The 16,852-nt window shown below is 37.3% G+C and overlaps 2 protein-coding genes across 3 annotated transcripts in view; both read left to right on the top strand.

Annotated features, from left to right (window-relative positions):
* Window positions 1-646, top strand: part of ggnbp2 (gametogenetin binding protein 2) — a 33,677-nt gene extending 33,031 nt beyond the window's left edge. For both annotated transcript variants that reach the window (XM_062048241.1, XM_062048242.1), the window contains exon 14: window positions 38-646. In XM_062048241.1, coding sequence (XP_061904225.1) covers window positions 38-268 — 231 coding nt within the window. In that variant the 3' untranslated portion in view covers window positions 269-646. The remainder of the gene's footprint in view (window positions 1-37) is intronic.
* An 8,336-nt stretch (window positions 647-8,982) lies between these two features.
* dhrs11a (dehydrogenase/reductase 11a) overlaps window positions 8,983-16,852 on the top strand; it is a 91,722-nt gene continuing 83,852 nt past the window's right edge. Inside the window, exon 1 of the mRNA XM_062048235.1 lies at window positions 8,983-9,350. Coding sequence (XP_061904219.1) covers window positions 9,219-9,350 — 132 coding nt within the window. The 5' untranslated portion in view covers window positions 8,983-9,218. The remainder of the gene's footprint in view (window positions 9,351-16,852) is intronic.

The following is a 16,852-nucleotide window of genomic DNA, read 5'->3' as shown; positions in this document are numbered from 1 at the left end:
AAGTTGTGCATATACTCATCTTGCATTCTTCTTGCAGGACGATTCTGAAGTGATGTCAGATGAAGAGGATTGTCTCACCCAGGATGAAATTCAGACATTTTTAGAAAGACATCAGTTGTTCTGCAGCAACCGTCATAAGTATCGACAGCTATTGAAAGAGAAATTCACCAACTACTGCTGTGGAACTACAAGGAATATGGTCTGCGGCACACCAAATAAGTGTACTCATGACATATCAAGGGAAAATCTCCCTCATGACCACTGCTGACACACATACTAAATATTCTCATCTTTGGCGTTTGATTCTCTTTTTTTTTTGTTCAAATGGGATTTGCCTCAGGTTTTCACTTATAAGATCAGACTCTAATTTCCAACTTTATCGATGGTGATTCTCATTGCCGAGCATTGTAACTTAGTGCTAATAAGGTGGTATCACACATCAAACTTTGCAATCTGTGACTTGTGGGTCATGTGTTAGTCTTACAGGAGAGGGTTTTATTGTCTTCTGTTATGTTTTATGGTGATAGGCTGCTCTCATTCTAAGTGGGCTTTACAAAGAGATTAACATCCAGTTACAATGAGGATTGTGGTGTGACAAGAGCAGAATGTGAAAATGTACTTAATAAAGAATATTTATTAATCTGCATCAATTTGTTGTCCCTTTTTTGCTTTTATTATTGGTTCCAATTAAACTTAATAATTTTCTAGACGTGAGTGCTTTAATGTTCACTGTCCCTTCAGAATAACACAATATAAATTACATGAAATTTGTGGAATTTGAAATGACACACTTGGGGGAAAACACAACATACATGCCTGGAATTTTGAAGTGAATGAGTGAGGTCTGAAGTTTAAATATAGCAAGGAGGTGTGACGTTTTTTTTCCAAAAAGTATGCATACTGAAAAATCAGATACAGGAACCTTTAAACAGGCTTCAATAAATTCAATGAAGATATAAAAAATTGCATTTATTTAAACAAAGTATTACTCTGATACCTCAACTTAAGAGTGTTTCAGACTCTGTCTCGACTAATTGTTACGCATTAAGTTGCAAGCAAAAAATTTAGTTACAAGCATACATAAGTTGGTGTAGTAAATGTCACAGGGAACCCTGTAAAATTCGGCCAAAACAACCGGTTTTACTCGCCAGCATTAGCTTACAGGAAGAGATTGACATATGTAACATTGTTTTCCTAGCATGGGAAGGAAAACCGAGTGTGAAGGACAGTGCTCAGAAAAATAAGTGGATGTTATACATCAAATTAAAGACAAAAATTGTCAAAAACATGACTTGGCGAAGCAATCGGAGCGTATCACTTCTTGTCTGCACCATATTGAAGCAGAATGATTTGATGACGCCAGTCAAGAATGTTAAAATAATAGTTAAAAGGTGGACATTTATCTTTGAAAATATGGAAAAGCTGCTGAAGGTGTGTTTGACGGAGAAGCAGCTATAAGGAGGATCGTACAAAGTAAGGTAAATGCTGTACATTATTACTCTGTAGTTGTTAGTATATTCAATTGTATTGTTTTTATGCAATAATGAATATCTAAAAGTTAGTTTTTATTTTTAAAATCAATCAATCAAACTTTATTTGTAAAGCCCCTCACAATAGCTGTAGCTGAACCAAAGTGCTGGACAACAGTGCAAGAAAGACGGTGTTAAGCGAGCACATAATAACAATAAAACAATGGAAAATTAAGTTGGAATTAATTCAAAAGTGTCACCATTATCTTAAGGAGCAAATGGTAAATGGGTCTTACTTGTTTAGCGCTTTCCTACCTTCAAGGTACTCAAAGCGCTTTGACACTATTTCAACATTCACACACTGATGGTGGGAGTTGCCATGCAAGGCCCTAACCACGACCCATCAGGAGCAAGGGTGAAGTGTCTTGCTCAAGGACACAAAGGACGTGACTAGGACGGCGGAAACCGGAGATCGTACCAGGAACCCTCAGGTGGCTAGCATGGCCACTCTACCGACCGAGCCATGCCGTCCCCATTGTCTGTTAATTTCCACCACAAGCATTAGTGCTTTCAAACAAGTGTTTTGAGTTAAAAAGTTCTCTCACAGGAACAATTGATCTCAATTAAGGTACTACCGTAATACAGTGTTAATGTTATTAGCATTAGTAGTTGAACTTTTTTAAAATGTTATTTATGCCTTTTTGTGCTTTTTTAAACATCTGTTTTCATTGTTTTGACTTTCCACCACTGTTATATCTGAAAATCAATAATATTTTTTAAGTGCAATGACAATAAAGCTATTATATTCTATTCCATATATATTTTATTTTACATCAGATTACCCACACTTTTGAATTTGGATTATGATTAAACACAGGTTATTACTTGCTTACATAATTTAAATTAAATTTAAAAAAGACCCCAATATTTGGACACAATTACATTTTTATTATAATGTCATCCAGGAACATTTTTTTAATGTTTTACTTGAATGCACATCGTTTATTTGCAAGTCCATCAACCTAGGCCGCCTTTCAGGCAAGCATCCGCAATTAAGTTAAAGAAGAATGTACGGTCAGAATAAATTGTAAATATATGATTAACATGATCATTTGTTTTTGATTAATCACATGAGGTAACACCTGACTTTTGACCGCCCAGTTAGAAATATAAAATGTTACTGTACTGTATCTATGTTGACTGTATTTTTAGAATATACCCAGGGCCACTTTACATAGTTTAATCTAATAATTGTATTTCTTACTAATTTAGTTTTTTACCCATAAGTGCGAATGATAATGTCACGAATCTAAAAGTTAGTTTTTCCCTTTTCAAAAGATGTGTTACATGTTAAAATTTTACATTATCAGTCTCACTAACATCAGTAATTGAATTTTTTCTCACTCTATCGCACCTTTTGTGCTTTATTTAAATATTATTTTTAATTGTTTTTCATTTCCACCACAAGTATTTTTATATGAATACAACATATATACTGCAGGTTGTCAAACTTTTTTCACCAAGTACCCCCTCAGAAAACACTTGTCTCTCCAAGTACCACCATAATGACCAACATTGAAATACAGTAGTATAGTAGGTCTAAGTATTCATAAAAAACAAGGCAAAGGTTTTATTTAACAAGTATATGTATTATGTTATTACTGTAACATTACAAACAATGCACAAACATCAAAAATGATCCTCCATATACAATAGACCTCACTTAACGATGCTATGGTTGCATTGTAAGGGCTGGTCTCCTAAAGCTTTAGTAAAACTTGGGCAAGTACTATTCTGTCTCTGTGGTCCTTTTTACTCAACATATATGTCATCCAAAAGAACCAGTGTGTTTTATTCCCTGAGAGGAAGACTGGTCGCGTATTAAAGGGGAACTACACTTTTTGGGGGAATTTTGCCTATCGTTCACAATTATTATAAGAGACAAGAACACACGTCTTTAAAAAAATATATATTTTAAAGATGATAAAAAAAATGCTTGCCAAATGCGGCTAATGGCAGTCACCATTGTAGCCTTCAAAGTCCTCTAAAACAACTTCAAAACCCTCCATCAACGTTTTATATACACACTGCAAGTCTATATATAATGTAGACAGACACGATCATAACAATATTTAATCTGTACAATATTTACCATATTTTGATCATTTTTATCATTTCTGGGTCTGATTTTTTCTGCGCATGGATTTCTGTTTCCGTAGCAGCGCACGTCTGACTTCTGACAACAAATGTGTGTTCCTACTTCCTGAATCAAACATGAATGTTTTTTCTAATCATGGCAGACTTGGTAACAGACAACGAAGACGACTATTTTTTGACAAATGAGGATTTACAACCTTATACTTTTGGCACTAAATATACTGATGCTTATAGAAGCAAGCAGGAAGGAAGAGTGAAGACGTTGGAGCAGACGGAAGATGAAAGCTATTTTGACACTATAAATGTGGAACTTGGAGCCAAGCTATTTCAACATAAATGGATTGCTTACCAAAATCAACAGGAAATGTCCGCGGCCAGCTGGACCAGACGCACAACTGTCCATCCAGCGAGTCACTTTAATATTGATCATGATACACGCAGCACTCCATGCGTGTTGTTACAACTACAGTGCATACGCTGTCTGGCTAACTCAGCTGTGTACATACAAAACATGAAATGTGGGATAATATTTTACAGATACTGTAATATGATTGTTCATGTTTTTCAGTCAGTACAGATTGGTGTCCTATCGCAGTGTTGTGCATTACAAACCCAAACAGGTTTTGTGTTGTTGTAGAAGCTAGCTTTTGTCTTGCCGTAGTTAGCTTTTATGGCTAATACCAAAGCATGACGATGTGTTACTACGCTAGAAAAATAGTTCCTCAGTGTTCGCTCTTACAATAACAATGTTGCTACAGCTTGGTTATTATATAGGTTACGGAACGTAAATGAAGTATTGTTGACGGTTTTTAAATGCATTTTTAAAGTGATTTAGAGGTAGAATTGATTGCTTCCATTAGCTGCATTGCTAACCACAGAGAATGAGACGATTTTTATATGCTAGTAGCAAGCGAAAAAAAAACAACCTTTTCTCTTCTTGTCTCTCATAATGATAGTAAACGATAGGCAAAATTCCCCCAAAAAAGTGCAGTTCCCCCACTAATGCGTGTTACAATTGATAATGTCAAGGCATAACAAACATAATAAATACACTGACTTGTCAAAAGAGTGTTCACTTATGTGCTCAATACGCTAAATCAGAGGTGTCAAACTCATTTTCCACTGAGAGCGACATTGCAGTTACGGCGGCCCTCGGCTCAGAGAGCTGCTTGTAACAGTGAGTAATCAAATAATATAAAAGCATAAGGATTCACTTCATATTAATGCAAATGCATTAATATAATGCATCATTATTTTTTTTCACATACTGTGCAGACTGGCAGCCCAGTGATTATATTTTATCGTAGACTTTATGTAGTTTTTTTTTTACAACATATTACTGTAAACGGAAAAACGGTACCACTGTTATTTTTACGGTAAAATTCTGACGACAAAGCGGACAGTTTTTTACCGTTAAATCTATGGTTGCTGTTTTACGGTGTATTACTGTAAATAGGAAAAAAACAATAACACTGTTTTTTTTTCATTATTTAATTTATTAAATTAAATGTTTTTAAATCGTGGCGACTGAGCAGCAAGCTTTTTTTGTTTTACTGCAAAATCTATTGTCATTTTCACATCGTACAATTTTATGGATAACTTGATTTGAAATCATAAGATTTTTATTTTTGTTTTAACAAAAAAAGTTTGTAATGTATAATATAGTTGTTTCATTATTAGGAAAAACAAAACTGATAGTTTTGTTTTTTAAATTATTACAGATTAGAAATACTTTCCAACCTAAATTCATACAATTCTAACATTCAACATTATTATTACAGATTCATACATAAGTCAAGCCGATATTTAAGTTGTATTTTTTAGAATTAAAAAATATATATTATATTTGTTACATTATTAAATACTATTGAATAAAATATATACAATTGTCTGCAGTACATTTATTAACAATGTTTTCCTGTCAAAACAATAAGAAGGTCCTGGGTTCAATCCTGGGCTCGGGATCTTTCTGTGTGGAGTTTGCATGTTCTCCCCGTGACTGCGTGGGTTCCCTCCAAGTACTCCGGTTTCCTCCCACCTCCAAAGACATGCACCTGGGGGTCGGTTGATCGGCAACACTAAATTGGCCCTAGTGTGTGAATGTGAGTGTGAATGTTGTCTGTCTATCTGTGTTGGCCCTGTGATGAGGTGGCGACTTGTCCAGGGTGTACCCCGCCTTCCGCCCGAATGCAGCTGAGATAGGCTCCAGCACCCACCGTGACCCTGAAAGGGACAAGCGGTAGAAAATGGATGGATGGAAAACAAGTGTCATGATCCGTGGCCCAGATCATGTTTTGTTATGTTCTGTTAGTTTTGGACTCCCTTAGTTCCTGTTTGTGCACCTCTGGGTTTGTTTTAGTTTCCATGGGGATTAATTGGGTTCACCTGCCTCTGGTTAGTGGTCAGCACACTGAGCTGCTGTCAACCACTAATCAGAGAGCTATTTATTCACCTTGCTCGCCACCCTCATTCTGGCTTCATCATTTGCTACATGCAACAGTTACGTTGGGTAAATTCCTTGACTCCTATGTTTCTTGATTCCTGCGCTAAGTCTCACCTTAGCTTCCCGTGCGATCGGCACGCTTTCCTTTTGCTTGTGGTCTGTTTTTGGTCCGTGTTTGATTTTTGAGGAATAAATCATGTTCCTACCTGCACGCCTTGTCCAGAGTTGTCCGTCTGCATCCTGGAAGAACGACCCCGCAGTAAAATGCGAACCCCCTCATCGCGACAACAAGTTTGTAATGTATGATATATTTGTTTCATTATTAGGAAAAACAGATCTAATATTTTTTTTATTATTATTACAGATTAGAATTACTTCCCAACCTAAATTCATACAATTCTAACCAAAATTATTATTAACATGAACAAAATTATTATAACAGATTCATTCACAAGTCAAGCAGATATTTGAGTTGTATTTTTTAGGAAAAAATAAAAAAAATAATATTTGTTACATTATTAAATACTATTGAATAGAATACATGCAATTCCCTGCAGTACATTACACTTTTTCTGTCAAAACAGAAAGGATGAATACATTTAGTAAGAAAAGATAAAGTACTTTATTGACGCATATAAAATGACGTGGTGGGTCAGATCCGGCCCACGGGCCTTGAGTTTGAGACTACCTGTGTACTAGATGCAGAGGTGGGTAGTAACGCGCTACATTTACTCCCTTACATCTACTTGAGTAACTCTTGGAATAAATTGTACTCCTAAGAGTAGTTTTAATGCAACATACTTTTACTTTTACTTGAGTATATTTATAGAGAAGAAACGCTACTTTCACTCCGCTCCATTTATCTACATTCAGCTCGCTACTCGCTATTGATTTTTATCGATCTGTTAATGCACGCTTTGTTTGTTTTGGTTTGTCAGACAGACCTTCAAAGTAGGATCTATGCATGCCTGCGTTTCACCAATCACATGCAGTCACTGGTGACGTTGGACCAATCAAACAGAGCCAGGCGGTCACATGACCGTCACACGTGGACCCCGACTTAAACAAGTTGAAAAACTTATTGGGGTGTTACCTTTTATTGGTCAATTGTACGGAATATGTACTGTACTGAGCAATCTACTAATAAAAGTTTCAATCAATCAAAAGTGTAAAGGAAAAAAGACATTTTTTTAATTTCAACCGTACCTCCCGTCAAAAGCCTAAAGACTGACCGCACAGTCCCTGTCTTCACAATAAAAGTGCCGCTCCATTGCGCCTGCGCTAACAAAATAAGAGTCTCCGAAAGCCAGCGCAAACAAGCTAGCAAGCTACGGAGTTTGCCGCCAATGTATTTCTTGTGAAGTGTATAAAAACGAATATGGAAGCTGGACAAATAAGATGCCAAAAACCAACCACTTTCATGTGGTATTAGACAGAAAGGAGGAACTTTTTTTTCCTCCATTTGAAAACGTGGACGTTATCAGCACTACTGTCTGATTCCAATCAATGCAAGTCATCAGAATCAGGTAATACACCAACTTATATTCTTGTCTTCATGAAAGAAAGGAATCTATATGTTAAACATGCATGTATATTTATAAAAACACTTCAACATGTGAACAAAAACGGCAAAATAAATAAATATAAATTATATACTGTGTATATTAATGTATGTGTATATATATATGATGTGTGTGTGTATGTATATGTATATATGAGGTAGATCACCTCGACTTGGTCATTTATTAAGTAATTGATTAACGTTGAAAAATGTATTGGGGTGTTACCATTTAGTGGTCAATTGTACGGAATATGTACTGTACTGTGCAATCTACTAATACAAGTTTCAATCAATCAAACAATGAATGCCCACTGAGCCTATGGTGCTGTTAAGTTATTGTGGCTCAATTTGCCTTAATTTTGTTATTTTAATGTATTATTATTTAATATATATTATTGTTTTAGTTGCTTAAGAGATATTCCTGGCTCTGAATTTGCTCATTGCTATTTTTATGTTTTTGTGCATTATTTGTCGCCGTCATCATTAAACGAACAGGTTACTCATCAGTTACTCAGTACTTGAGTAGTTTTTTCACAACATACTTTTTAACTTTTTACTCAAGTAAATATTTGGGTGACTACTCCTTACTTTTACTTGAGTAATAAATCTCTAAAGCAGGGGTCCCCAAACTTTTTAACTCGGGGGCCGCATTGGGTTAAAAAAATTTGGCCGGGGGCCGTGCTGTACATATATATATATATATATATATATATATATATATATATATATATATATATATATATATATATATATATATATATATATATATATATATATATATATATATATATATGTATATATACATACATTGTCTTTATATTCCAGCGAGTTAATCCGTTTTGTCATTAAACATCAATTAACATTGATGTTCATCAACATTTAACATTGTCACGTTATCGATGGGAAAATTAATTTTTAGACAATATGATTTGCCTGAGCGACTAGGAGACACCGAGAGTAACAAGCGGTAGAAAATGGATTAGAAATGAAAGATTAAAAAAAAATTTTTTTTTTTAAATAAATAAAAAAATAAAAATTTAACTTGGTACTTCCCGTGGGCCGGATTTTGGATGCGGGGGGGGGGGGGCGGATCCGGCCCGCGGGCCGTAGTTTGGGGACCCCTGCTCTAAAGTAACAGTACTCTTACTTGAGTACAATTTCTGGCTACTCTACACACCTCTGACTAGATGCCATCCATCCATCCGTTTTTCTACCGCTTGTCCCTCTCAGGGTCGCGAGGGGGGGGGGTGCTGGAAAAAGAAAATCAATTGCAGTGTTTGTTGTCTACCAGTAAGCGGCAGACGTCAACAGCACTATGAGCACAAGGAGATGTGAAAAAGCAAGTGGGCGGCGTCGTGAAACAAACATTTAACACCGCCAGGACTTGTGTCATCCAGACGGACGCGTGGATCTGCTTTACGCACCATCGGATGCTGCGCACTAAACATCGAAGCGTCCTGCACATCGAGGACAGTGTGACTCGTTGCTGTCACCGGTTCACGCCTACCGGAACCAAGCCGACCGAAGTTGAAGAATCCACGGCTTAAGTGTACTTAAGTGCGCCGGGGAAGACTCTGCGTTGCTGGCGATGGAGCGGTGGAAAGGCAGAGTGGCCCTGGTGACCGGAGCCTCGGTGGGCATTGGAGCGGCTGTGGCCCGGGCGCTGGTCCAACAAGGCATGCGGGTGGTCGGCTGCGCCAGGAATGTCGACAAAATAGAGGTATTGACTATAATATCGTCAGATATTAAGCCTGACGCGGGAGAAGCTAGTAGTGCCACTGTACCTGTTAGCTAACGCACGTACACCGCTAACGCTAGCTTTACAACTTCAGCTAACGTTAGGTAACACAACCACATTTTCATCGTAAAACAAACGTTATGTACAGCAAATAATGTACTTGCTTTCACCTTTAATTAATAAGTGCACTCATTACAGGCGCCGTCATTAAATATAATGACAGATAGATCGGGGCACACATTTCCAATTTTTGTTTACCAATGACTTGCTTTTACTACTACACACAGAAAACAATACATCAACAACATTAAATGTAACAAATTATTTAATTATTCATTTTAACAGCAGAAGCGTGCATGCTAATTTCAACAATATTAACCAGTGTATTTCATTCATTGGTCATTATCGTGCCTAATTTATTTTGTCTGTCTGTCTAATGCAGTGGTTCTTAACCTTGTTGGAGGTACCGAACCCCACCAGTTTCATATGCGCATTCACCGAACCCTTCTTTAGTGAAAAATAAAATGTTTTTTTTTCTTTTTCTTCAAATTCAAGACAAAGTTATATGTTTTTGGTAACATATGGGGAACATATTCTAAGTAACAAAGACTTAATTTAGAGTTTTTGGACACTAGGGCAGGGGTCGGCAACCTTTACCACTCAAAGAGCTATTTTGGCAAGTTTCACAAATTAAAGAAAGTAATGGGAGCCACAAAAATTTTTTTTAAAATTTAAAATGAAAAACACCGCATACAAAGCTTACATGCTTTGTGCTATGTTAACCAGGGGTCTCCGACACACGCACCGGCACGCACTTTAATGTGGAAATTTGATGTCAGTGCAGCCCGCGAGTTTTGAATGAATGGCGCTTGATAGCGTCATACTTGCCGGAAATTTGATGTTAGTGCAACCCGCGAGTTTTGAATGAATGGCGCTTGATAGCGTCATACTTGCCAACCCTCTCATTTTTCCCGGGAGACTCCCGAATATTAGAGCGTGATGACACTGCATTTGGCGCCCTCTACAGTCTGCCCTAACAGTGTACCTGCTCGACCACATGTAGAATGCAATTTCAGCTTGCTCACATAAGTGACAGCAAGGCGTACTAACTCAGCAGCCACACATCTTACACTGACGGTACCAATACCCAGAATCCCATGCAGCCCTAACTCTTCCGCTCAACCAACGCACGGAGAGGGGGGGGGGGGGGGGGGGGGGGGTTGATGTGTGGGGGGATTTGGTGGTAGCGGGGGTGTATAATGTAGACCGGAAGAGTTAGGGCTGCATGGGATTCTGGGTAATGGTTGTGTTGTGTTTATGTTGTGTTACGGTGGGATGTTCTCCAGAAATGTGTTTTTCATTCTTTTTTGGTGTGGGTTCACAGTGTGGCGCATATTTGTAACGTAACAATGTTAAAGTTGTTTGATACGGCTACCGTCAGTGTAAGCTGTGTGGCTGATGAGTAAGTATGCTTTGCTGTCTCCTGTGTGGGCAAGTAATAACAACATGCAACATGTGGCTGGACTGGCACGCTGTATGTAAATGCTATAGAAGACAATTACTGCAGTGCATTTAGGGCACCCCCTTAATGTAGTAATTAGAGTGTAAATAGGATAATTTTTTCCCTGGGAGTAATCTATGAGAGACACTGAGATCCATAAGTCTCCTGGGAAAATCGGGGGGGTCGGCATGTATGTAGCTGAGCCGCATCAGAGTGGTCAAGGAGCCGCATGCGGCTCCGGAGCCGCGGGTTGCCGACCCCTGCACTAGGGGAACATATTCTAAGTAATAAAGACTTAATTTAGAGTTATTTGGTTAGGGTTAGGGCCAGGGTTAGAGGGTTAGGGTTATAATAAAGCCATGCCGAATAAGGCATTAATAAGTACTTAATAATGACTAGTTAAGAGCCAATATGTTACTAATTTGCATGTTAATAAGCAACTAATTAATGGTGAATATGTTCCCCATACTAAAGTGTTACCATGTTTTTTTTACTGGTGCACAAAATGAACCGTGCATGAACATCACCTTGTTCAAACAACAAAAGCAACACAGTGCATAAACTCACAACAAATTACACACTTGCAAATCCGTGTGACTTCTGCTGTTGCCGTATCCGTAATACACCGATAGGGAGAAGTTTTTATTTACACGATGAGTCGGGTGTGTTTTGACCTCCGCCGAACCCCTGAGCCCGACTACTAGGGTTCGGTCGAACCCAGGTTAAGAACCACTGGTCTAATGGTTGCTCCAGTATTGAAGTATTTATTAATACATTTTAATCTCTCTACTTATGTTAACATATTGAGTTTTCAATTCAAACTATTATTTTAAACTTAACATGTGTGTGATAATTTGTATTTGTATTTGTATTTTTTTTTAAACATTTCATTATTTCCTTTTTTTTATCACTTCACAGGCTTTATAGTTTATTTACAGTTTTCCATTGTTTTATTTTTTTCAATCCCCCTTCTTTGTTTCTTCAACTTAAAGTGTTGGCCGGGGCCCCTTTCTGTCCCGCAGTTAGTTTTTTGGTGGTCTGTGGCACATTGTGGAAATAAAATAAACATAAAAAACAAAGAAATCCCACAAAAAATGGGAAAATTCCGCAACAAAAAGCACAATGTAAAGAGAAAATATTAAATTTGTTTATAAGAAATAGCCACTAATAAAATAAGCTTTGTCTTCAAATATGTATAAGATTTATTTATCGTTTTTTCAAATTTAAAAACATTTGTAACAACTAGGGCTGTGAATCTTTGGGTGTCCCAGGATTCGATTCAATATCGATTCTTGGGGTCACGATTCGATTCAAAATAGATTTTTTTTCAAATTCAACACGATTCTCGATTCAAAAAAGATTTTTTCCCGTTTCAAAACGATTCTCTATTCATTCAATACATAGGATTTCAGCAGGATCTACCCCAGTCTGCTGACATGCAAGCAGAGTAGTAGATTTTTGCAAAAAAGCTTTTATAATTGTAAAGGACAATGTTTTATCAACTGATTGCAATAATGTAAATTTGTTTTAACTATTAAATGAACCAAAAATATGACTTATTTTATCTTTGTGAAAATATTGGACACAGTGTGTTGTCAAGCTTATGAGATGCGATGTAAGTGCAAGCCACTGTGACACTATTGTTATTTTTTAATTTTTTTTATAAATGTCTAATGATAATGTCAATGAGGGATTTTTAATCACTGCTATGTTGAAATTGTATCTAATATTTATACTGTTGTTGATAATATTCATTTTTGTTTCACTACTTTTGGTTTGTTCTGTGTCGTGTTTGTGTCTCCTCTCAATTGCTCTGTTTATTGCAGTTCTGAGTGTTGCTGGTTCGGGTTTGGTTTTGGAATTTGATTGCATTGTTATGGTATTGCTGTGGCGACTTGTCCAGGGTGTACCCCGCCTTCCGCCCGATTGTAGCTGAGATAGGCTCCGGGGCCCCCCGTGACCCCGAAGGGAATAAGCGGTAGAAAATGGATGGATGGATGGATGTTTTGTTGGATTGATTAATAAAAACATATTTTTTTTTTATTATTTAAAAAAAAAAAAAAAAATCGATTTAAAATAATGAGAATCGATTCTGAATCGCACAACGTGAGAATCGCGATTCGAATTCAAATCGATTTTTTCCCACACCCCTAGTAACAACATAGATTTTTCACTGTGCAGCCCTCAGTGGAATAAGCTACGCTCTATTGCTACACAATTTATTTTATTTCTCTAGTAAATACAAAAATTTTAACTCATAAGTGAATTATCAGTAATAATCGACATAGAGAAAGGGTAGAATCAAAAATGTTCTGCTTCTTCTTACTATTTTTATAGGTTAAGCATGTCTGATGCTAAACAACCAATAACCATAACCAGGTAACAGATGCCAATGTATAACAGAGATTTGCTTGTATTCCCACTTCTTTACACTCCTCAAGTGTTTGGTTCAATGAGGCATTTTACACCAAACTGCTAAGACGTTTGAGTCTTTGTGCAATCTTCTTTTTTGGACAACCTTCTTTAGAGAGGTCAAAGAAACACCAAGGAGTGAAGAAGTAACCACACAGCGTGATACTCTAGTGACACTTTGGAAAGGAAGATAATGGCTGCTTACCATGCGCCTGCAAATAACTAGTGATCCATCTGCTGAAAGTGTTGGAGCGATCAATTCTCTCTTCAGGTAGTGTTAAATTGCCTCAACACATTTTCAAAGTGGTGTCAGGGGGATGCTTAGGAGTCTCTGGCTGACAGCTTGGATCAAGTATCTCAAAATGTCTTTTCACACTTTAAGTTTTAGTCTTATCCCAACCATAGACCTTTGCTATCTAAGTAAACATAAAATACTTGTGTCTTCCTTATAGAACCACATTTTACAGTACAAACACTTAGGCCTGACGATATTTTGCTTGACGATATATTGACCTACCAATTATTGCCGATAAATGATATTATTGCCATTATTTTAATGAGACCAAATTACTCATCGATTTAATGACAATAATACACAATAATAATGCATGTATAATCCTTTCAAATGCAATATACTTGTATTTCTTGTGTATTTTAACATTGTAAATGTTAAAATAAAACAAACAAATAATTTCAATAAAATATACTTTCCTAGAAAAATGTTGGACTTGAATAAAAATTACAACCAAAAAAAAAAATGCTATCCTAAGGACGGGTTTGGGGGGACTCAAATATACACAACCATAACAATACATGAAGGTCGAGTTGTACATTATTTAACTGACATTCAAGTTTGGACCTAAACCTAAACAAATATGCAAAGTAACAATATAAACACTACAGTTTAAACAGATGTAATAACAGCTCATATGCAAAACAAAATGAAGTTTGGCAGAATTAAGTGTGGCAGATTGCGGATGAGGAACACCAACATAACAAGACATCATTTTTTGGAAATGCTAGTTTTATAACAGTATTAAATGCCAGCATGTCTTTGGCAAAGTATTCACCCACACTTTCTGTGAGCGCACACCATTTTGTAATGTTTTTTTTACAATGACCTTGTTCACTAAACTCGAAGTGAGTGCAAAGTGAGTGTGGACTGTCAAGTGGTTGTGTTCCAAGTGGGCATGCAGGTTTGTTGTAGTTGCGCACATTCGGCAAAATGACCCCTCGATGTTGATAGGCTCATCTTGTTCCAAAGGTTTGAACTGAAACATTCCCACCTTGGTGCGGTGGAATTTGGTTTTGTGATAATTTTGTCAATGTTAGCTGCTACATGCAATCTAGTTGCACTGTGTGATGCTAGCGGGCCAGCATCGCTGCACAAAGAGTCCAAGACACTTTTTTGATATTTAGGCTATCGTTCACATTAATCATTATGAAAAACAAGAAGACAACATTTTTATTTTTTTGTGTGCTTTAGAGCATGTAAAAATCGGTTCATTGTAGGTGGTTAGCGATGCAGCTAAATAAAAAATAAAAAAATAAATTCTACCTCTAAATCACTTAAAAAATGCATTCAAAAACCGTCAACAATACTTAATTTACGTTCCGTAACCTGTATAATAACCAAGCTGTAGCGACCTTGTTATTGTAAGAGCGAACACTGAGGTACTCTTTTTCTAGCGTAGTAACACGTCGGCATGCTACGTCAACACGAAACACATTTGAGTTTGTAATGCACAACACTGCGATAGGACAATAACCTGTACTGACTGAAAAACATGAACAATCTTTTTACAGTATCTGTAAAATATTAGCCCACATTTCATGTTTTGTTTGTACACAGCTGACTTAGCCAGAGAGCGTATGTAGTGTACAAACCCCGTTTCCATATGAGTTGGGAAATTGTGTTAGATGTAAATATAAACGGAATACAATGATTTGCAAATCATTTATAACCCATATTCAGTTGAATATGCTACAAAGACAACATATTTGATGTTCAAACTGATAAACATTTTTTTTTTTGCAAATAATCATTAACTTTAAAATTTGATGCCAACAACACGTGACAAAGAAGTTGGGAAAGGTGGCAATAAATACTGAGAAAGTTGAGGAATGCTCGTCAAACACTTCTTTGGAACATCCCACAGGTGAACAGGCAAATTGGGAACAGGTGGGTGCCATGATTGGGTATAAAAGTAGATTACATGAAATGCTCAGTCATTCACAAACAAGGATGGGACGAGGGTCACCACTTTGTCAACAAATGCGTGAGAAAATTGTTGAACAGTTTAAGAAAAATCTTTCTCAACCAGCTATTGCAAGGAATTTAGGGATTTCACCATCTACGGTCCGTAATATCATCAAAGGGTTCAGAGAATTTGGAGAAATCACTGCACGTAAGCAGCTAAGCCCGTGACCTTCGATCCCTCAGGCTGTACTGCATCAACAAGCGACATCAGTGTGTAAAGGATATCACCACATGGGCTCAGGAACACTTCAGAAACCCACTGTCAGTAACTACAGTTGGTCGCTACATGTGTAAGTGCAAGTTAAAACTCTCCTATGCAAGGCGAAAACCGTTTATCAACAACACCCAGAGACGCTGTCGGCTTCGCTGGGCCTGAGCTTATCTAAGATGGACTGATACAAGGTGGAAAAGTGTTCTGTGGTCTGACGAGTCCACATTTCAAATTGTTTTTGGAAACTGTGGATGTCGTGTCCTCCGGACCAAAGAGGAAAAGAACCATCTGGAGGCGCAAAGTTGAAAAGCCAGCATCTGTGATGGTATGGGGGTGTATTAGTGCCCAAGACATGGGTAACTTACACATCTGTGAAGGCGCCATTAATGCTGAAAGTTACATACAGGTTTTGGAGCAACATATGTTGCCATCCAAGCAACGTTACCATGGACGCCCCTGCTTATTTCAGCAAGACAATGCTAAGCCACGTGTTACATCAACGTGGCTTCATAGTAAAAGAGTGCGGGTACTAGACTGGCCTGCCTGTAGTCCAGACCTGTCTCCCATTGAAAATGTGTGGCGCATTATGAAGCCTAAAATACCACAACGGAGACCCCCGGACTGTTGAACAACTTAAGCTGTACATCAAGCAAGAATGGGAAATAATTCCACCTGAGAAGCTTAAAAAATGTGTCTCCTCAGTTCCCAAACGTTTACTGAGTGTTGTTAAAAGGAAAGGCTATGTAACACAGTGGTGAACATGCCCTTTCCCAACTACTTTGGCACGTGTTGCAGCCATGAAATTCTAAGTTAATTATTATTTGCAAAAAAAAAAAAAGTTTATGAGTTTGAACATCAAATATCTTGTCTTTGTAGTGCATTCAATTGAATATGGGTTGAAAAGGATTTGCAAATCATTGTATTCCGTTTATATTTACATCTAACACAATTTCCCAACTCATATGGAAACAGGGTTTCCACAGCAAGGTGTGCTGTGTGTATCATGGTCGATATAAAGTGACTCACTTGATGGACATTTGTTCGTCTGGTCCAGCTGAGCGGGGACGTTTCCTGTTGATTTTGGTAAGCAATCCATTTAT

This window comes from Entelurus aequoreus, linkage group LG05, assembly GCF_033978785.1.
Source record: "Entelurus aequoreus isolate RoL-2023_Sb linkage group LG05, RoL_Eaeq_v1.1, whole genome shotgun sequence".
Lineage (NCBI taxonomy): Eukaryota > Metazoa > Chordata > Actinopteri > Syngnathiformes > Syngnathidae > Entelurus > Entelurus aequoreus.
This window is presented reverse-complemented; position numbering and strand designations above follow the sequence as displayed.